General features: G+C 43.1%; 1 protein-coding gene across 1 annotated transcript in view; it reads right to left on the bottom strand.

Moving 5' to 3' along the window:
• Nucleotides 1-3,046: 3,046 nt before the first annotated feature.
• DHX8 (DEAH-box helicase 8) overlaps nt 3,047-23,413 on the bottom strand; it is a 140,876-nt gene continuing 120,509 nt past the window's right edge. The window contains exons 22-24 of the mRNA XM_068263424.1: nt 17,234-17,430; nt 11,694-11,873; nt 3,047-5,200 (exon numbers count right to left, since the gene is read on the bottom strand). Of these exons, the coding sequence (XP_068119525.1) occupies nt 4,981-5,200; nt 11,694-11,873; nt 17,234-17,430 (597 nt within the window). The 3' untranslated portion in view covers nt 3,047-4,980. The remainder of the gene's footprint in view (nt 5,201-11,693; nt 11,874-17,233; nt 17,431-23,413) is intronic.

Genomic DNA, 23,413 nt, shown 5'->3' with positions numbered 1-23,413 from the left:
CGGGAGGAGCCAGAGCTGAGGAGCCAGCTTATTTCTCACATTGCCACAGGGAAATCCAATTTATTCATGCCACTGGGAATCCGGTAAAGTCATTCATTTCTGACATTGGCCACAGTGAGACGGACCTATTTTTAAAGTCAGATATACATATCTGATTGTGTGACAGTATATCTGATGTGTACACAGAAATCTTTTACATATAATAAATAACATCTCTGCTGTAAGGATAAAGCCTGATGTGTAGTTGTGTCACTAATAGAGATGGTCAATGAGATGCAAATAATTCTGTGTTCATACAGGTTTATGCAAATTTTGTATGCAAATGCATGCCACTCCCTTTGCTCATGAAATCAATTAATTTGATGTTGTTAAAATTGGGTTTGGTGACTACAAATTAAGTCAGGGCTGGTTCACACTTAGTTGCTTTTCAGCACTATTGATAAAGTATCCCTATGGGATTCTCACTGCAGCATTTGCGATTTGCATAAATCGAAAATGTGTTGCATGCAGCACTCTGGGATCGAATGCGATGGGATTATCGTTCTTTTGAATGGGAATCACAACGCAAATTACAGCACAATTGCGATGCAAATTCCGCATTCCAAGTGTGAACTAGCCCTAACACAGTAGGACATATACAATCCCCTGCAGAGCTGTTGTGAATCCACTGAGAATGAAGGGCACACTAAACGCAGTGGTGTTGTCTGTCACCTGTAAACCTGGTTCAGATTGTGCATAAAGGTGGTGTAATACAGGAAGAATCCCCTCATTCCCCTGCAGAGTACATGCACATCACTCATAGATGTACCCACACTTAGGCTGCCTAGGACCTGATGGATGTTCTCGTTTCCTCCCTGTCTCCAAGTACTCTTACCAAGGACTAGTTTTGATTTTTATGTAACAGCAACTCTACAGCAATACCCTAATTTTATTTAAAATGCATCTCTGGTGTACATAAAAACCAGAGGTACGGTAATTCTTTAACATTAGTGTCCCAACACATTGTCAGTTTAATAAGATTCACTGGAACCCCATATCAGCTGGGTTCAGGTGCATACATCTGCCCCTGGCAGAAAATGGCCCTGGCCTTTTATATAATCAGATATAGAAAAAGCAGAGGTCATTTTCTAACAGGTTGCAGGGCTACACGCTGGAAACCGGGAGATTTGGGACTCTGGTGAATCTTATTGGAGAGACAACATACTGGGGCATTCACATTGACGAAGACAGGCCAGGATAGCTGACAGGGTAAAGTGTTAGCTTCCTGGCCAGGAACTTTTTGCTCCCAAAAGCAGACACCATCTTAATATAGCTTTAAATTTCCTAAGCATTGGCAGTAAAGAGATGCCTTTTAGGTTACATTCTTTCAATCAAGATTGTAATATGCAAATTAGATGAGCCAGAGTCCATGAAATCCTAAATTGAGGAGTAAGAGGATTCTTGGACTGACTCCCTGGTATCTGGCTAAACTGCCTATTGGAGGTTGGCGGAACAGGAAGTGGAATATATTGCGTTGTAACGCAAGATGCATAGCGCCATACTGTCACTGGGCCAGCTCCGGTGCATCAGGCAAATCAACAAAGCCTTTCCTTATTTAAAAACTGGTCTCCAAGCTCAACACAACCAGGAAACTCACTTCTGCTAAGGATGAAATCTTGCTAATACACCCTGTAATCAAGGGGTTTACGTATACCTCAAAACTACATTTGTTGGGGTAATAGTGGCTTTACCCCCTATGATTTCTTCATTTGGACTGTTTCAGTGTGTACTGGGTACTTTGGCTCTATTGTACTCAAATGAAATGTCCTTGTGGCAAAAGTATCTAACATCCAATGGGTATCAATTTTGCCACTGCCAAACAGGGCTTTCTGATCATCTGAGAAAGCCCAGTAGGCAGGCGATACTAGTGATGACATAGGTCACGTGGTGAGGTCATCACCCACGGCAACACGAAAGCCGCCCGCATGTGTCGGAAGAACCGCTGTTAGCAGTGTGGAGTGGACGAAGCGTTAACAGTTGTGCAGATCGGCCAGGGACTAGGAGAACCAGCCATATAAAGGCAGAAGACAGTCCCAGGAGGTGGTGAGAGCCCTCTAGGGCAATCTAAGTGAATGCAAGACTGTTAATGGAGCATAGCACTCAGCTGCTTGACGGCTGTTGCCACATATAGTCACTGGCTCAGAATCTGACATAGCGGTTAAGAGGACTATGGGAAATTGCACACACACTTTGGATGAGTTTCATGTGATAATAGAGGAGAATCCAAATATCAACTAGTTGCAGTAATAATAGCTCTTGGGAGTATGATGTATATCTATGTGTGTGTGGGTGTACATGTTGGTGAAATGGACACAGCCGGCTGTGTATGCTTAGGCCTAAACTAACCACGTGTACCTAATTTTAGAGGGGATAGGGGTATTTATGTTTAGCAGGCAATAAAAGTTATAAAATTTGTTATAAGAAGACAACTGGTGGATTTGTGTGATGTTTTAATAGGGGAGCCATCTACTGGTCACCAGTTCAAAGGATACAGCCAAGGGCTTTATAAAATGAAAAAATCCACTTACCTGGGTCTTACTCCAACCCCTGCCAGCCAACCTGTGCCCTCCCCGCAGCTACCATACGATGTTGGTGGCCCTGGATCCCCTTCTTGGCGCAAGATGCCGACTGCACCTGTGCAAGCGGCTCTCAGACTATACTGTGCAGGCGCAGTAGTTCTGTGCATGCACAGAACAGCCCGGATGATGTCAGTGCAACTCAGTGAGCTGCACAATGGAACGTAGGAGGATGCAGGAAGATGCTGACCTGGCGAGCTCGGCATCTGCACCGGAGGGGACTGGGAGCCAATGGAGCGAGGGCACAGGGCGGCTGCCAGGGGCTGGAGAAAGCCCGAGGTAAGTGAATTTCTTTTTTTATTTCCTTGGACCTTCCCTTTAAGGGTTTGACATAAGAAGTAACCATAGCACTCAGCATAAATGTTGTTGAAGTTACTGAACATATCTGAGTAATGTTGCAACCAAACAATTGAATGTCTATTAGACAACCATTACAATTTACAATGTCATTTATTTTAGTTGTAAATACTAGGCTTACATGTATGAGACCTGGAAGTTCTTGGTCCTGTGAGGTGAGGCCCCAGCTGGGAATCATTTGAGAATCACTGTGCTCACAATTGTATTGCTGCAAAGGCAATATTGCATCTTGGCAAAATACAAAAACAAACCCAAGCTATACCAAGATTATACTCAATTGACACAGAACCCCCCCCCCCCCCCAAGAAAAAAATATATATATACACAACTATATACACAGCAAAAGCCTAGTACAGTTTAAAACAGCAATTATAATACACACATGTCATGCAAAAATTCTTACTTTACTAAATGTCAAAAACGGTCTAAAACCAGTAACAACAAAATAAAAACAATGGCAAGTGGGGGATCCATCGCTGGAACGCGGGGACCATAGGAGGAATGGGAAGGCTGTATAGGATCCATAACCTTCCCTCTCAGGCGAGTATCTGTTCTTTGTTTTGATACACGCGTCAGACTCACTTTAACGCACAGTGTTTTGGGTAATGGAAGTTTCTGGGCGACGCATGTAGTGCAAACGACAGAGCACGGTGCGTCACAGCACACATGAGCGGAATGACTGGAATACCAGTGCCGTATGTCACTGAGCGAGGGGGGGGGGGGGGGTTATATGCATTTAGACCTGTCGGCGCACTCTGCTGCAGGGTCATATGAGTGAAGGGTTTTTCTTTGCATTGTGGAGCAGCAGGAGCATCGCAAAAAAAAACGTGCAAAACGGACCTAAAAGGAAATAAATATATCAGCCTGCAAATTCCTTTCACTTCAGGTTCCCTTTAAACAAATTTATCAGAGATAAGTAACTGGTAAAATACCAAATGCCACATCAGCCCTCCTAATAAATGCTTGGCCTGGCCAAACTGCTGAATCTCTAACTGTAAAGGTGGCCACACATACATTTTTTTTTTAATATCTTTTCAATTCAAGAATTGCCATCAATTTTTCTTATGGATTGTAACATTTAAAAAAATCTGACCAGTGTACCACACACACACGTTATTTTTCCCCAATTATGATAAAAATGATTGAAAAAATTGACTGGATCTGTACATCTAGTAATTGACAATCTACCACACACCACTGAATTGTCAGAAACATTGATCAGAAAAACCCAACACTCCCAATCTTCTTTTATAGAATAAAAATAGAAAATACTATCAGATTTCTTGAACGAATGGAAAAAAGCATCACTTTTTGGGACAACGATTGTATTTTTGTCTAATTAGTGTAAAATTGGATCCTAATTGTATAGTGTGTAGCCACCTGGATGCTTTCTGAATGAACAACAGTGTTGCACTGTTCGATGCAGTGCTACACTATGGGCTGCCAAGAGACTGCTGCTCATGCCCACCCAATTCATTCTCCTGATCAATTTAGGCCAAAAGTGATAGGAAATTGATTGATCAAGGCTTTAAAGGGGTTAAAAACTCAACAGATTTGATGAGAGATCAATCCGCCTGGAAATGAATTTAAAAATTGATGCATGTACTGGCACCTTAACAGTGAGGTCATTATTTTTGACAATTTTAGTGATGGCAGCTTTCATGTTATTTTGGTAAAGGGTTGATCATGTCATTTAGATACTACTAAAACCAAAGGAAAAATAGTACATTGTCATTTTCAAGACCATTTATTGGCCAACTTAAAACAAATATTTCTCTCATGTAACGTGTTTTTAAATGCAATGATATACCAAGTTCTTCCATTTACGCTTTGAATCCTTGTCAAAGATATAATTTACAGTTGTCCTTTACATTTTAAATGGGATTGGTAGTCCATGGTAGTCTGTATATAAAAAATATCCTTGTCCATTGGCTAACAAGACATGAAATAAGGTCAATACAACAATTGTTTTGGATGATTTAAAGCTTGCAGTCTTGATCAGCTGACATCACCGCCGTCTGAAGGCACGGGAAATTCTCCAGGCATTGGGTTCCTCATAGCGGTTGTAAAGTGGCTCTAACCGTTGTTGTTTCTTCTGTTTACTAAGCTTGGTTGGATCTGAGACTTTGAAGAAAGCTGGAGCAAATTCTACCAGCCAGCGGGGATCAATGGTTGTCACTTCACGCATGTATTCCTTTGTAGTTAAGACAAGTTCATGGTATACAACCCTATGAAGAAAGACAAACAAAATGAGGAACATTAAGTCTTAAAGGGAACCTGTACTAAGTAAAATTATTTACAATAAACACATGAGGTAACGTCAAATGAACATTAGTTACCGTGCCATCAGTTCCTCTCAGAAGCTCACCATTTTCTTCTGACTGATCCCTTCCAGTTCTGACAACATTTTGTCAGAACTGAAATATATCAGTTGCTGTCAGTTATAGCTGAGTAGACAACTGATGTGCCCGGTAATGTCCATGTTTCCCTATGGCTCAACTGGGCGATGTTACAGTTTAACAGTGTGCTGACCAGAAAGCTGTTATGTGGTAATGGCCATTTTCAAAACGGAGGACAGAGAATTCCCTTGATCACAGTGGACAAACAGGATGCAGGAGAGGAGAAAGATTGAGGAGTAGACTACACGGGAGGCAAGTGTGACTTGTGTATGTTTAAAGAAAACTTGAACATTAAGTCAAAATAAAGAGGGACTGCAGTGAAAATAACGTAATGGGAATTATTTATAAATGATTTAGTCAGTGTTTGCCCTTTGCAAAATCTTTCCTCTCTCTGTTTTTACATTCTAAAATTTATCAAAGGAGACATCCTTATTGCTGGTAGGTGATGTCTGTGGAAGTAGATGCTGCTTTTTTGGCAATTGGATACAGCTGTCATTTCCCACAATGCAACAAGACTCCCACAGTGTGATGTCAGTACCTAGGTGCTGACCACTCTGGGACGGGTTTCACCACAATATCAGCCATACAGAGCAGGACACAGAACAGATGATCTGTTTGAGAAAAGGTAAAGATCTCATGTGGGGAAGGCGGTATCAGCTACTGATTGGGATGAAGTTCTATCCTTGGTTACAGTGCCTCTTTAAGTGCTACAAACAATTTGTGCTGTATTGTTGTCCATTGTATCTTAAAATGTCTTAAAGCAGACATGAACTCAGAACTTCCTCTCTGCTCTGAAAGATAAGCAACAGTATAATAACCTTTAAAGAGAAACATTTCTTTATTACAGCTCACAGAACTCCTGCAATAAATGGGATATGTGCAGGTTCAGGATTTTTTTTTTTTTTTTAAATCTGGTTGGACTTGGACGAATGCCTTTTTTCAACCAAACTAACTGTAATCTGCAGCATCTACTTCCTGCTTTCATGGAATCTATTGAAAAAAATGAATACATCGATCAATCAACAGCATTGCACGGTTTGATGCAGTGCAATATGGGCAATTACTTACCTCTGATCCACCTCCAGTCAACCCAGATTTTTCATCCTGCCTGATCACATTTCAATCGATGGTTTGTTCAAATTTGATGGAATTCTGTTCTTTTTGACTGATTGTGTGTGGGCACCTTTAGAGTGCTGAATAATTATTGCTATAGTCTTTACTCAATGGCTGATGCAGTGGTTTGCAAAAGTATTCGGCCCCCTTGAAGTTTTCCACATTTTTTTCATATTACTGCCACAAACCTGAATCAATTTTATTGGAATTCCACGTAAATGACCAATACAAAAGGGTTTACACGTGAGAAGTGAAAAGAAAATCATACATGATTCCAAACATTTTTTACAAATAAATAAATGCAAAGTGGGGTGTGCGTAATTATTCAGCCCCCAGCCCCTGCAGTCAGTTGCCCATAGACATTGCCTGATGAGTGCTAATGACTAAATAGAGTGCACCTGTGTGTAATCTAATGTCAGTACAAATACAGCTGCTCTGTGACGGCCTCAGAGGTTGTCTAAGAGTATATTGGGAGCAACAACACCATGAAGTCCAAAGAACACACCAGACAGGTCAGGGACCAAGTTATTGAGAAATTTAAAGCAGGCTTAGGCTACAAAAAGATTTCCAAAGCCTTGAACATCCCACAGAGCACTGTTCAAGTGATCATTCAGAAATTGAAGGAATATGGCTCAACTGTAAACCTACCAAGACAAGGCCATCCACCTAAACTCACAGGCCGAACAAGGAGAGCGCTGATCATAAATGCAATCAAGAGGCCCATGGTGACGCTGGACGAGCTGCAGAGATCTACAGCTCAGGTGGGGTATCTGTCCATAGGACAACCATTAGTCGTGCACTGCACAAAGTTGGCCTTTATGGAAGAGTGGCAAGAAGAAAGCCATGGTTAACAGAAAAGCATAAGAAGTCCCGTTTGCAGTTTGCCACAAGCCATGTGGGGGACACAACAAACATGTGGAAGAAGGTGCTCTGGTCAGATGAGACTAAACAATGGAACTTTTTGGCCAAAATGCAAAACACTATGTGGCGGAAAACTAACACTGCAAATCACTCTGAACACACCTTCCCCACTGTCAAATATGGTGGTGGCAGCATCATGCCCTGAGGGTGCGTCTCTTCAGCAGGGACAGGGAAGCTGGTCAGAGTTGATGGGAAGATGCATGGAGCCAAATACAGGGCAATCTTGGAAGACAACCTCTTGGAGTCTGCAAAAGACTTGAGACTGGGGTGGAGGTTCACCTTCCAGCAGGACAACGACCCTAAACATAAAGCCAGGGCAACAATGGAATGGTCTAAAACAAAACATATCTATGTGTTAGAATTGCCCAGTCAAAGTCCAGATCTAAATCCAATCGAGAATCTGTGGCAAGATCTGAAAACTGCTGTTCACAAACGCTGTCCATCTAATCTGACTGAGCTGGAGCTGTTTTGCAAAGAAGAATAGGTAAGGATTTCAGTCTCTAGATGTGCAAAGCTGGTAGAGACATACCCTAAAAGACTGGCAGCTGTAATTGCAGCAAAAGGTGGTTCTACAAAGTATTGAATCAGGGGGCTGAATAATTATGCACACCCCACTTTGCAGTTATTTGTAAAAAATGTTTGGAATCATGTATGATTTTCGTTCCACTTCTCACGTGTACACCACTTTGTATTGGTCTTTCACGTGGAATTCCAATAAAATTGATGCACGTTTGTGGCAGTAATGTGACAAAATGTGGAAAACTTCAAGGCGGCCGAATACTTTTGCAACCCACTGTATATAGCCTGGATTTTGACTACTCTCTGCCTGCCTTATTTGTACAGTTTCACAATTTTTTAAGTTTATTTATGAATTTTATTAATTCAACAAATTTGTGTTCTAGTCTTATTTATATGCAGAAGGTCTACCAGGCTTTTATTCTGGCAACAATGGAATGGTCTAAAACAAAACATATCTATGTGTTAGAATTGCCCAGTCAAAGTCCAGATCTAAATCCAATCGAGAATCTGTGGCAAGATCTGAAAACTGCTGTTCACAAACGCTGTCCATCTAATCTGGAGCAAAGAAGAATGGGCAAGGATTTCAGTCTCTAGATGTGCAAAGCTGGTAGAGACATACCCTAAAAGACTGGCAGCTGTAATTGCAGCAAAGGTGGTTCTACAAAGTATTGACTCAGGGGGCTGAATAATTACGCACACCTCACTTTGCAGTTATTTTTTGTTTTTGTTTAAATGTTTGGAATCATGTACGATTTTCGTTCCACTTCTCACGTGTACACCACTTTGTATTGGTCTTTCCAATAAAATTTATTCATGACAAAATGTTGAAAACTTCAAGGGGGCCGAATACTTTTGCAAACCACTGTATGTTTGAGAAAAAAAGTCTAAACTGCTTGATGCTGTCCTTATTGGAAAACACTCTAGGCCAGTAGCCCACTGGGAGAAGTGCTTTGTGTAGTGTTCTTGGCCACATTTTGCAGCTTGATTTCAGTAGTGATTGCAAGCGCTCTACAGTTTACTGCCTGCGATTGTACAGTGCTTGCAATTTGCGTTTTTCACAAATAAAAGTTTAACCTTCTTGCTGGGTCTGCCTAGGTCAATGTCTGCCCCCTTTCAGCACATAATACCATCTCTTTGCACAAAAAGTCATCGGTGCTTCTTTATTTCCACATCTTCCAAAGCACCAATGACCTTTTGTGCAAGGGAGGAGGGCTATGCACTAGGCATGGACATCGGAAGACCCGGCAGGTAGTTAAAGGGGCACTATTGCAAAAAATTTTAAAATGTAATATATGTGCAAACAAACAAGAAGTACATTTTTCCAGAGTAAAATGAGCCATAAATTACTTTTCTCCTATGTTGCTGTCACTTACAGTAGGTAGTAGAAATCTGACAGAAGCGACAGGTTTTGGACTAGTCCATCTCTTCATGGGGGGATTCTCAGGGATTTATTCATTTTCAAAAGCACTTAGTGAATGGCAGTTATTCTGTCCAACTGCCAAAAAACTGTGTAGTGAGCAGGGAAGCTGGCCAGCATCATTGTTTAAATGCTTTTTAGGGAATATCTTTATAAAGAATAAAAGCATTATTGAGAATCCCCTATGAAGAAATGGACTAATACAAAACCTGTCTTTTCTGTCAGATTTCTACCACCTACTGTAAGTGACAGCAACATAGGAGAAAAGTAATTTACGTTTTTTTTCCAGAGTAAAATGAGCCATACTTATTTGTCTATATATGCACATATTCTAAATTTTACAATTTTTCGCCATCGTGCCCCTTTAAAGGAGAACTGTAAACCCCACAAAAAAAAAAAAAAAAAAAAAAAAGTTTCTTACCTGGGGCTTCTACCAGTCCCCTACAGGTACCCTGTGCCCGCACCGGGAAAAAACGATCACCCGGTGCCCACATGGCCCTGGCCGCGCACGTCCTCACTCCCACTTAATCACTGGGAGCAGCCTGCGCATTTTTAATATCAACCCAAGTTAAAAAGGTTATTTTTAATTTATTTTTTAAACAAAATTTATTGAATTTTTCAACATTGCTGCCACTTCACTGCGGTAGGAAGACAAAGCGCTGATCAGCAAACCTTTGGTTTATGCCTTGCTTGATGCCAGGCTCAATCCATGCATTGGCTGCTTCTGCTCCACCACAGCAGGGACACCTCTGGTTCAGCCCCTCCATGATGCCAGCCACTAAACTGGAAGTAAGGGCAGCCACAGCCAGACACTTCTGTGACCAGCCCTGCTGAATGCTGCCCTGGAGTTGGGACTCACCACAGAAATCAACATTACTGCACCTTTTAACCTAGAACGCCTTGGCCATCACTGACAAATGCCAGATGTCAGAAATCGGATTCTCGGCAGCGTCAGCCATCATTGCAGGTCTTTCATAAGCCACCCGGCAGGAATAGTCTTTCCCCGCTCCTCTTTGACCTGGCTGTGAAGCCGCCAGCTGCATTCATCTGGACTCATCCCTGGATAAGGACATGGATCAATGGAGGCTGCGTTGTCCACCATTTCACAGTATGATGTTTATACTGGGCTCAGGATTAATTCGTCCAAATCCTTTCTAATACCAGTAGATCACTTTCCACCATTACCGAGACACTTGGAATGTCCTTTACAGTGGATTAGTTCATTTAAATATTTGGGTGAGTTAATTTCATGGTCCACCTATGATTTTTTTTTTTTAGCTAAATTTGGAGCCCTTGCTACGAGCGGTTACAAATAAGCTGAAGGCATGGGAAAAGTGAACCCTCAGTGTAGTTGGAAGAACATTCCAGTTCTGGGTGCTACATTACACGAGGGGCATAACAGTTTTAGAGCACTTGCAGAGACCAGCAACAGCATTTATCACAGGGATGGTAGGTCTCGCATAGCAGGAAAAGTCAGATAAACTAGATTTATTTAGTCTGGAGATGCCTTTGAGGAGGTATAATATATATATATATATATATATATATATATATATTTATAAATACATGACAGGGCAATATAAAAGCTTGGCAGATGAGATTTTTGTCCCTAGGCGTGTACAAAAGACTAGAAGAAGTGATCTGTGCATAAAAGGAAAAAGGTTTTTGAGATCCATTTAGGAAAAGGTTACATTTTGAATATATTACTACAGGAGGTAGTCATGACAAATTGTACAATTGTGTTTAAAGGAGGCAGCAATAGAAGGACACAGAGGCATGTCATTGTGCACAGTACATGCCTCTGTGTCCTATTAAGATTTGAAAAAAAAAAAAAAAACACCCCGGGTTCTCTTTAAAGAGGCCTTGAATGCTTTCCTTGCATTGAATGACATCCATGGCTACATTTACTAGGTTAACTGCCGATACTGTTGATTCAGGGATTTTATCCAATTGCCATCTGGAGTCGTGAAGGAATTTTTTTACGGTTCTGGCTTACTTCGCATGCGCGGGCAGGTTTGCGCGGCCACAAAGCAGGAAGACTAGCTGAGGGGGCCCGATATGATTAGTGACAATGCCTTCTCGCTAAACGTTGGGGGGCCATGCTCAGCGAAGAGGGACATCAGAGCAGCGAGGGAAGCCTCAATAGGATCCTGAGCCTTCCCTCTCTTTAGGGAATTATTTCATCTTGTACCCAAGCTTCAGCTCATCATATCCAGGTACCAGGCATTACTCCAATATACTTATAATGGCGCTTGGCCAGGACCTGGACATTTCGTTTACTATACCCCAAGTTTTATTATATCAGGAGTTTAGTATAACGAGATTATACTGTAGTGGATAAAGTACACTTACCACTCTGGCTGTCTGTTGAACAGTGCACTAGATGGGTGGATATAGACCACTTGCTGATCTATAAGGGTCCGATAGCCTTCCTGCGGATCCTTCTTCGCCGCGTTTCGGAAGAAACCACTGCATATAGCCTTCTGCACTCTCACTGTTGCTTTACCACAGGAAACAACATCCAGTTTATGTCTGTAAAATTATATCAACATTTTATCAAATAGTTTTACCCAGTAACCAATTAATTTTACATTGTTAACATTGATCAGGTTTACATAGCATTCACAATGGGTCAGAGCAAAAATAAGTATTTCAAAAGAGAACAGATATTTAAATATATAGCAGAATTAACCGCATTACATACACAGCATTTGGATCATGCATAGTCAACCACAACACCATGAACAAAACTGGCAAGTAATATATGAGGATTTAGGTGCCGTGATGGTACCTCTACAGTTCTGTTTACACTTGTTTCTTCCCCTGTTGTATGTAGTATTATTATTATTATCGATTTATATAGCGCCAGCATCTACTGTGGCGCTGTACAACAGAATACAAGGTACAACAAAATATAAACAATACAGCTACTGTTAACAGTACAAGACAATGGTGTATTACAGCTTATGCAGCGAACAAATTAATTACAGATTTATACATAATGGTGGAAGATATATGGTGGAAGATTCCCAGGATCCCTTTGTCTATCTACTCTGTATACCCCCCCCCCCCCCCCCCACGGGCCCCTTACAGGGCTTCTGGTTGTGATGCCCTGTCGGCGGCTCTGATCGCACTACACAATGGATGTGTCAGACTTTCCCCACTTTGCAGAGCTAGATAACGTTGATGAATTCAACTATTTCATTATCTAACATTGTACTGTATATAAAAATAGAGGCTGTCATACAAATTAACCTAAGGAAGTGTCTCCTTGGCTAGACTCACATGGCACATTTGATTCTAGTGAATACCATTAATTTCTTTCTGCATATAGTTGTCAAGTGGTGCAATACAGGAAGGGTTGAACAGGGTGCAGGATAATTGAAGCAGGTAAAAAGAGCACCCTGTTTAAAGTGGTGCCGTCATATACAGGATCTTCTCAAAAAATTAGCATATTGTGATAAAGTTCATTATTTTCTGTAATGTACTGATAAACATTAGACTTTCATATATTTTAGATTCAAATACACACAACTGAAGTAGTTCAAGCCTTTTATTGTTTTAATATTGATGATTTTGGCATACAGCTCATGAAAACCTAAATTTCCTATCTCAAAAAATTAGCATATTTCATCCGACCAATAAAAGAAAAGTGTTTTTAAAACAAAAAAAGTCAACCTCCAAATAATTATGTTCAGTTATGCACTCAATACTTGGCCGGGAATCCTTTTGCAGAAATGACTTCTTCAATGCGGCGTGGCATGGAGGCAATCAGCCTGTGGCACTGCTCAGGTGTTATGGAGGCCCAGGATGCTTCGATAGCGGCCTTAAGCTCATCCAGAGTGTTGGGTCTTGCGTCTCTCAACTTTCTCTTCACAATATGCCACAGATTCTCTATGGGGTTCAGGTCAGGAGAGTTGGCAGGCCAATTGAGCACAGTAATACCATGGTCAGTAAACCATTTACCAGTGGTTTTGGCACTGTGGGCAGGTGCCAGGTCGTGCTGAAAAATGAAATCTTCATCTCCATAAAATTTTTCAGCAGATGGAAGTATGAAGTGCTCCAAAATCTCCTGATAGCTAGCTGCATTGACCCTGCCCTTGATAAAACACAGTGGACAAACACCAGCAGCTGACATGGCACCCCAGACCATCACTAACTGTGGGTACTTGACACTGGACTTTAGACATTTTGGCATTTCCCTCTCCCCAGTCTTCCTCCAGACTCTGGCACCTTGATTTCCGAAACACATGTAAAAGTTGCTTTCATCCGAGAAAAGTACTTTGGACCACTGAGCAACAGTCCAGTGCTGCTTCTCTGTAGCCCAGGTCAGGAGCTTCTACCGCTGTTTCTGGTTTAAAAGTGGGTTCATGCTTCCATCTGCTGAAAAGCTTTATGGGGATGAAGATTTCATTTTTCAGCACGACCTGGCACCTGCTCACAGTGCCAAAACCACTGGTAAATGGTTTACTGACCATGGTATTACTGTGCTCAATTGGCCTGCCAACTCTCCTGACATGAACCCCATAGAGAATCTGGGGGATATTGTGAAGAGGAAGTTGAGAGACGCAAGACCCAACACTCTGGATGAGCTTAAGGCTGCTATCGAAGCATCCTGGGCCTCCATAACACCTGAGCAGTGCCACAGGCTGATTGCCTCCATGCCACACCGCATTGAAGCAGTCATTTCTGCAAAAGGATTCCCGACCAAGTATTGAGTGCATAACTGAACGTAATTATTTGAAGGTTGACTTTTTTTGTTTTAAAAACACTTTTCTTTTATTGGTTGGATGAAATATGCTAATTTTTTGAGATAGGAAATTTGGGTTTTCATGAGCTGTATGCCAAAATCATCAATTTTAAAACAATAAAAGGCTTGAACTACTTCAGTTGTGTGTATTTGAATCTAAAATATATGAAAGTCGAATGTTTATCAGTACATTACAGAAAATAATGAACTTTATCACAATATGCTAATTTTTTGAGAAGATCCTGTATGTAGCAATGTTAAAACAAATTTGGGGGGTTAGGAGGAGGGGGTTTTCATCATTAAGCGTGTGGGAGGGTCCGTAGGGATTAAAGAGAACCCAAAGTGGGTTCTAAGAATCCTATTAGCACACAGAGGCTGGGTCTGCATATAATGCCCAGCCTCTGTTGCTATACTGTCTCCCCCCAGGCCCCCCGCTTAAGTTCAGGGAGGTGGTTAAGGCTAGGCAACCCCCCCCCCTCCCCGGTGGTCAAGTCAGAGTCTGGCATCGGTAGAGGTGTCTCTGTGAGGGTAGAGTTAGGTCACAGTAAAATATCAGTAAAGATTATCAATATTTTACTGTCATTAAGTAGCAGAATATTGGCAGTTTTACCAAAATTCTACTAGCAGCTATCTCTAGCACCCTTTTATCTGGGGCCTTTTCTACATGTATGCAGGATAACAATGTACAGAATACTGGGACATACACTGTCAATATGCATACATCCTTGATATTTTTCTTGATGTTGAATTTAGTAACAGAGCATCGTTCCTTACTATATACCTTTCATTAATTAGCGTAATTGTAAATGTCATCATTTGAATTGTTTTCTCGGTTTGTTAAAAAATAAAATAAAAATGGAACCATAACTCAGATGGAAGTAGCTAAAATGGAATAGTCCTAATTGAATCCATAAGGACAGGTAAAGCAGCTAATAGGTTATAGGCAAAACCTTGAGGTTGTCAAACATCTACCAATTATGTGGCCCGATCAACCACCGGATTGGATAATTTTATCGAATCAGATGAAAATCGGTGCCACACATCATCTGCCTGTCAATTGAACATGCTGAAAAAATCTCAGTCGAAAGTCCTTGTTTCGGGTGTGGTACCGGAAGTGGTAAATGGCATTTGACATTGCTACAATGGATAATGTGACAGACCCCTGGCTGTTGCCCCCAAAGTGCAAAATGTTCCTGCATGGGGCCATGCAGTGTAAAATCTCACATACGGTTTCCCACTACTGCGACTCCCGACCTAATCTCCAGCCACATAAAACAGGCTCAGGGGTGACAGACGAGACTAGCAGTGGGACAGGTGAGATTTTACACTGCATGGGAATATGGGGTAGGGTGGAACAGTCATGCTGAAATCTACTCAGGAATCAGCCTGCGGTGTATGGGCAGGCAACAAAACTCTCTCCGATCAGATTTGATCAAAGAGAAAGGTGTCTTGGTTGATCTGCCCATACATCTATTCCTCTATGGGCACCTTTAGGCCTAAGTCGTTTGTATCCTTAGCTGTTTAATGATTGGATGTGCTAACAAATATTGATTGGTCTTGCAGATGTCGCACTAAGTACATGACTAATCAATATCAGAATCATTTTTATTCACCAAGCACAAAGGGGTTACTCCCTGTGCACTGCTAAAGCCGTAATTGCTATTACGGCCTATTGTGGCGCCGGCTGCGCCCAAGTCTCCTGCGCTGGATTCACTGTGTTCGTGTAGGAGAACTAGTTTGTTATACAGATAAAGTTAGTAGGATTTAGTTGGTATACAGTATACAATCTTTACAGAAGCTGATGTACAAGGAGACATTGTCCACCCACTCCTCTCGGTTTGTCCCTTCCAGGGCCTTCCAGTCCACACAGTCAAAGCAGGCTTTAAAATGGAGCATAGGCTCGCTAGACCACACTTAGTTGGATTTTAGGACCGGTTTCACTAGTTCCAGACACCTCCTGTAAGTGGGGATCAAGTGGATGAGGCAGTCGTCAGAGGAACCTAGTGCTGCCCATGGGCCGGCCCTGTATGTGTCTTTTAGGACCATGTAGCAAGGGTGTTCAGGTTCCTAGTGGGGCAAGCTACGTGCAGGTGGAAGCATGGCAGCTTTTGATTGAGGCTGGCACTGTTGAAATCCCCCAAAAAGATGAAAAGTATATATACTACACTTGCTTAACCTGCTGGGCGGTCTGGACGAGCACAGCTCGTCCAGTACCGCCGGAGGCTGCCGCTCAGGCCCTGCTGGGCCGATTTGGCTGAAATAAAAAGCAGCACACGCAGCCGGCACTTTGCCAGCCGCGTGTGCTGCCTGATCGCCGCCGCTCTGCGGCGATTCGCCGCGAGCAGCGGCGAAAGAGGGCCCCCCTAGCCGCCTGAGCCCTGCGCAGCCGGAACAAAAAGTTCCGGCCAGCGCTAAGGGCTGGATCGGAGGCGGCTGACGTCACGACGTCGGCTGACGTCGATGACGTCACTCCGCTCGTCGCTATGGCGACGATATAAGCAAAACAAGGAAGGCCGCTCATTGCGGCCTTCCTTGTTTATTCTGGGCGCCGGAGGCGATCGGAAGATCGCCTCCGGAGCGCCCTCTAGTGGGCTTTCATGCAGCCAACTTTCAGTTGGCTGCATGAAATAGTTTTTTTTTTATTAAAAAAAAACCCTCCCGCAGCCTGCCTGGCGATCTTAATAGAACGCCAGGCAGGTTAAGCCTCATACACACGCTTGACTTAAAGTAAACGAGAGAGGTTATACAAAGATTTTTTACTTACCCAGCCCCATAAGCACATCTCACCGTCCTCCCATGGTCCTCCATTCAGCCACAATCAGCCTCATAAGCTGGCTCAGTCGGGGTCTTCTAGGCATGTGCAGACATTCCGTGCATTCACAGAAGACCCCGACTGAGGCGACAGAGCCAGTTACCGGGGCTGAATGTGGCTGGAGGACAGCGAGGGCCTAGGACGTACTTATGGGGCCTGGGAAATCCCTGTGTAAGTAAAAAAAATATTTGTATAACAACGTCTCTGGTGCACTTTAAGTCAGATGTGGCGGCCGATAAAGACTGATAATCAGTTGCATTTACAGAATTTGTAAAATATTTAGTTTTTCCCAGAAAAATTGTACATTACATTTCCTTCTATCTCACATACCTGTCCATAATGCCCAACATTTGTTTGCGGATATCCTGCGCTCGTCTCAGAGAACGAGCCTGAATAAAATTTTCATAGCACCACGGATTGGAAAACTTGTTGTTCTTCCATGAGTTATACACAGCTAGCAGAGTCAAGTGATCTCCTTCAGTTTGGTGGAATTTTGCCTTTTTCTGGTCTGCAAGTGCTTGTTTATCCTAGGAGTAAAAAAAAAAAGTCAGTTTGGTTTGCCTATTTGCTATTCCAAGGTGTTGGGGCTAAACAGAGAAAAAGAAAACAAAAAAACACATAATGTTTACTTTTATTTAATCAATGACAAAACCCATTAGCAGAACTGATGGTAAATTCTGTTGCCACAGTTCCTATAAAGGAATCATCAGGGAAAAATAAATAAATAAAAAAAATCAGCGTTACTCACCACCTGGGGCTTTCTCCAGCCAACTGTCCCGCGCTGACCGCTCCGCTGCCGTCCCGGGCTCCCCGCACCACGCAGAGGGCGACCCCTAGGTCTTCCTTGCTGCGCCTGTGTGAAGCACCGCTGTCAATCATGGCCACGTTGTCCGCGGCACACTGCGCAGACGTAGAACTGCTGCGCTGCACCTGCGCCGCGGACAACGTGACCATGATTGACAGCGGCGCTTCGGGGTTGTCCTCTGCACTGTGTGGGGAGCCCGGGACGGCGGCGGAGAGGTTAGCGTGGGACAGTTGTCTGCAAGTGGCTGGAGAAAGCCCCAGGTGAGTAACGCTGATTTTTTTAAATTTTTCCTGATGATTCCTTTTAAGTACAATTCAGGGTATTATTTCAGAGGGATCCCATTATTAAGTTAAGTTATACACTGTGTGGATGGAAAGGAGACAAGAACAAGAATAAAAACAGCTACTAGAATGTACAGTGGAAATGAGACTAAGTACATATGAAAAACAGATGTGTTAAATTATACTCTAATGGTTGATGACTCAAACATTATGCTGACTGCCACTTGCATCTACTACAGTGGGATGCAAAAATTTGGGCAATCTTGTTAATAGTCATGATTTTAAGGTATAAATCATTGGTTGTTATGATAAAAAATGTTAGTTAAATATATCTTATAGGGGAGAGGTGCATGCGCGAACTCGCAGTGATAGCTGCCTAGTTCCAGAGCTCCGGCCCACCCGCTCCGCTTACGAGCCGCATACAGCCACACTACTAAACTCCTCTGAGCGGCTCCAGTCGGAACAACTTCCCAATCTCCCCCACAATGCATGACATCTGGGGGACAAGGAAAGATGGCCAAGCAGACGGGATCCATGGATCGCTTTGTCCGCCCCCTCACGACCCAAGATAGCGCCGGCCAACCAGAACATGCTGACGGCTGCTCCCCAGACCTGCTCCAAAACTGATTCAGCGCTCATCACTGCTGCACACCTCAAGTCAGCTCTGGAAGACACTGCAAGGTAATGCACGACTCACTGCAACAAATCTTTATAACAGCAATGAGGGAACTAAAAGCAGAGATAGCAGGCCTGGGTGAATGCACTAACGCACTAGAGAAGAAGTTAGATGCCATAACTCAGGAACATGGAGGAGGACTAGCAAAATATGCAATCTGACCGGACAATGCTGTGTACATCCCATGAAGACCTTGAAAATAGGGAAAGAAGGCAGAATATCAGGGTAAAGGGTGTTTCTATGTCGGTTAAACCAGAACAAATCAGGGCTCATCTCCTATAACTGTTTAAAACCATAGTACCGGACGAGCTATGGCGTATGGACTGAGCACATAGGTCTCTAGGAGAATGACAACCATCTTCCCAAAGATATCATTGCAAAGATGCATTACTATGAATCTAAAGAGGCCCTAATGCAAGACCTGTGTAAAACCCCATCAATATCTTTTAAAGGGTACGACCTCCACATCTTCAATGACCTATCACTAATAACCCTTGCGAAAAGAGCTTTCAAGCCTGTCACTTCACTACTTAAAGGGGCACTATGGCTAAATTATGTTTATATTATCATTTAATATAAAATATGTGCAATTATAGCAATGTGTAAGACTTGTATTATGGCTGAATAAAACTCCGTTTCAATATTGCTTTACCCTAAATCAGTGCTAGTCCCGTCGCCAGAGAAAGCTAAGTGACGCTGAACCAGCACATTCCATTCTGCAGGAGGAGGCTGCCTTATCAGTCGTTTCATCTGAAGTTGTAATCTCCCCCTTAGACGTTGGGTGAAACCTCTCCCATACATCAAACTGCACATTAGTGCTGTTACAGATCCTCTGATCTGCCATACGTCGCAGGACAATGACGTATGGCTCTAATGAAAAACATGTTCCCCGCTGAGGCCCCCCTTCAGAGAAGCTGGCACGGGCAGGGTCACCACTTGTTGTCAGTTGCCATGGAGACCAGCTTCTCTTCTTATGCACAGGATTCCAGCGGCTTGATTCAGCACACGCAAGTGCTGTGTAGCCAGTGTCCTGCGTGTGTCTCTGAAGGGGGGCCTCAGCGGGGAACATGTTTTTTATTAGAGCCATACGTCATTGTCCCGAGACGTACGGCAGATCAAAGGAGCTGTAACAGCACTAATGTGCAGTTAGACGTTGGGTGAAACTTCTCCCATACATCAAAGGGGGAGATTACAATTTCAGATGAAACGACTGAGAAGGCAGCCTCCTCCTGCAGAATGGAATGTGCTGGTTCAGCGTCGCTTAGCTTTCTCTGGCGACGAGACTCCAGCACTGATTTAGGGTAAAGCAATATTGAAACAGAGTTTTATTCAGCCATAATACAAGTCTTACACATTGCTATAATTGCACATATTTTATATTAAATGAGAATATAAACATAATTTAGCCATAGTGCCCCTTTAAAGAAGCCAATATCACCTATTCATGGGGTTTTCTTTTTGTTTGATGCTTGTTTTGTATGTTACTCAATTTACTGCTGTGTAAACTTTAAGTCACGTTGGTCACTTTTACCCATCTTTAGCATGTCCCCAAGAGAAATAAACCATGGTTAAACTGCTTACTTTAAATACAAAGGGTCTAAACATCCCACAGAAAAGTAGTGGATGATTGGTGTCAGGACACCTTCTGGGGAAAAGACACAGGAAACAAAAAACACAGGAGCCCAATAGTGTAATATGTTTAGTCAAAATTGTCAATGTAGAAGATAAGAATCTACTCACAAGAGTGGATTGCAGAGGGGCAACCGACCACAGGAAGCAGGTGGAGACAATTAACCCGACTCCACTCGGGGAGGTCACTAAGGACCTGGATGCGGTCGCTCTCCTTGGAAAAAAGAGGGGAGGCAGATGTCCACCATGGTGTAAACCACATATGTTCTGCCTCCACCCCTCACACAGGTATCGTATGGGGGTTAGGGATGCACTAAATGGTTTAAAGAGGCGCCCTGGTGATATATAAAAGAGTTTAAAAGCAGTTTTAAAACCGATAAAGGTTTGAGGTTGCTTACCTCAAAGACGACAAATCTTTGTAGGGACAAAAGATTTCATTGGTAGCACAGGCAACGCGTTTTACGGGTCTGAGCCCGCTTCCTCAGGCCAATAGCAGTGCCAGGCCAATTGAAATAGCAAGCTAAGGGAGCCTCTCTGCTCACAGAAAAGGTACTCATTATTGCGAGACCTACACAGATTGGACATAGACATTGCTATGCTGCAGGAAACCTATATCTGCAAACAAGACCCTATCCGTTTAGGAAATAAATATTACTCGAAAGTATGCTTAGCAGCTGGCCCGACCAAGAGAGCCGGTGTGGCCATCCTACATAAGACAAACCTGCCCCTCCAGATCTCTAACTCTATACAAGATCCTGAGGGCCATTATCTGATTTGAATTGATTCTCTAGCTAACAAACCCATCACTCTAGCTACTGTATATGCTCCTAATGAAAAGCAGATAGATTTCTTGACATCCCTATTTGCAAAACTCCAGAAAATCTCTAAATGCACCCTTATTGTAGGAGGGGACTTTAACTTAGCCTTTTCCACTCTTAAGGTCCGTACACACGCCGGACTTTAGGCAACGACGGGTCCGTCGTTGCCTCCCGCTGGGTGGGCGTGCCAGCGACAGTCCGGCGTGTGTACGCTCTGTCGTCAGACTGATACGGCTGTTTCTGAGCGATCCGCCGGGCGGATTATTATACGAAACTTTATCACTTACCCTCACAACCTCTAGACTCTACTTATCGGGAAAAACTTTTATCCTTTCTAACTCCACTCAACCTCCCAAAACCCACCAAAAATCAACAACAACTATTAAAATGACCCCATTACAACTAAAGGAGGTCCTAGAAGTCCTCAAGGCCCTCCCCTTTTCAAAGAGCCCAGGCCCTGATTGTCTCCCTTACTCCTTCTACACGACTTTTAAACACTCTGATCCCACACTTAACTACCATGGCCAATCATATATTAAAGGGAAACTACCCCCCACCCTCCATGTTAGCCTCTCTCTTCACAGTCATACCAAAGGAGGGAAAGGATCCCCAACTCGCACAGAGCTACAGGCCCATCTCTCTTAAATTCAGCCCTGAAAATTATCTCTAAAGTTCTGGCCAATAGGCTTAACCCAATTTTGCTGACTCTTATTGATCAGGACTAGGAAGGCTTCATAATGGGTCCACAAGCGGGTGACAATACCAGGAAGGCTATTGATCTCATCTCTGATGAACAGGGAAGGTAGGCCTTCTCTGCTCCTAAGTTTGGATGCAGAGAAGGCCTTTGATTGATTGTCATGGCCCTTTCTATTTAATGTACTAGAACACCGAGGTTTTGGTGGATCCTTTCTCTCTCATCTTAAAGAATGAGAATCAATTTATTTTCGCCATGTAAGTTTGCACCTACAAGGAATTTGTCTTGGCAGTTGCTTAAAGATATAGACTCCAATCCAAGTACTTAAATCAAATTACATTTTGCGCTATCCCTACCTATTCCGATACATAATGGGACACCAGATACCGGTGTCACATGGCCAGGGTCAGCTGAGAGGACATGTGGTGAGCACCGAGCAATTGCTGGGTGCTGGGAGAGGCCCAATGTACGATCATCTGCCCGCTAGAGAGCAGGACAGACCACGGACCATCAGGTAGTTTTTGGCCAGGCATCCAGGGGCTTAGGGGTGAAGAGATTAGTTACATGCAGGAGCCCTGCGGCTGTGGCTGCTGACCCATCGCCATCTTGGTATAATTGAAGCCACTGATACACTTCCCCTAACCCTTGCCTCCTTTGTGTGGACAGACCTACACAAAATTCCTACACATATGAATTTCCTCCCATCAGTCAAATTCACCTTGCAAATATGGAACTCCATTGCAAAAACTGCTGGCCTCAAATCCACACCTCCCCCCTTATTCCCTATATTAGGGAACTTGTCTTTTCCTCCTGGAACCTCGGAAAAATTTATGACCAGATGGCATCGTATGGGTCTCGCCAACCTTTAAAAAGGGACGGATCCCTTAACGGGTAAACTCAAACAAAGAGTCTTTAGAGGAAAAATTTATTTTCGCACCACAAACCTCTATGGAGTATAATCCGATATCCCATTTCCTGCATACCTATACATGGGGCATCCTACATTTTTACCTTCCTGGGCTCCTTTCAAACATATTTGTGACCACAGAGGCCACCAGAAAGGTCTACACACAAATATATTCCCTGTTGCATTCTAGATCGGGTTCCTTAACCCCCTCCCACTCTTATGTGACTAAGTGGGAAGAGGCTCTTGCCACGCCCATTACCATAGAAGATTGGGAAGATATATGGGAGAATGCTAAGCATACATCAATGTGTACACAAATCAAAGAAAACATATATAAAATCTTATTACGCTGGTATCTAACACCTGCAAGATTATCTAAAATGTATCCTGGTGTTTCGGATCTTTGCTGGAGGAGCTGTAATGAAAAAGGCTCCCTAGAACAGATCTTCTGGCATTGTCCATTAATATTCCCCCCCCCCCCCCCCCCCTATGGCAAGAAGTCCAACCTTTAATTTCTTCAGTCACAGGGTTATCCACCCCAATGGACCCAGTAATAATGCTACTAGGTAGATCAATCCCTGATTCTCCTAGTCATTCCAGACGCCTGGCCTCACACATACTGACAGCCATTAGATTATCCATTGCCTCAGCCTGGAAGACAGTAGCACCCCCAGCAATATCCAACATCAAATCTAAAATA

Source organism: Hyperolius riggenbachi, chromosome 12 (genome assembly GCF_040937935.1).
Source record: "Hyperolius riggenbachi isolate aHypRig1 chromosome 12, aHypRig1.pri, whole genome shotgun sequence".
Classification (NCBI taxonomy): Eukaryota; Metazoa; Chordata; class Amphibia; order Anura; family Hyperoliidae; genus Hyperolius; species Hyperolius riggenbachi.
This window is presented reverse-complemented; position numbering and strand designations above follow the sequence as displayed.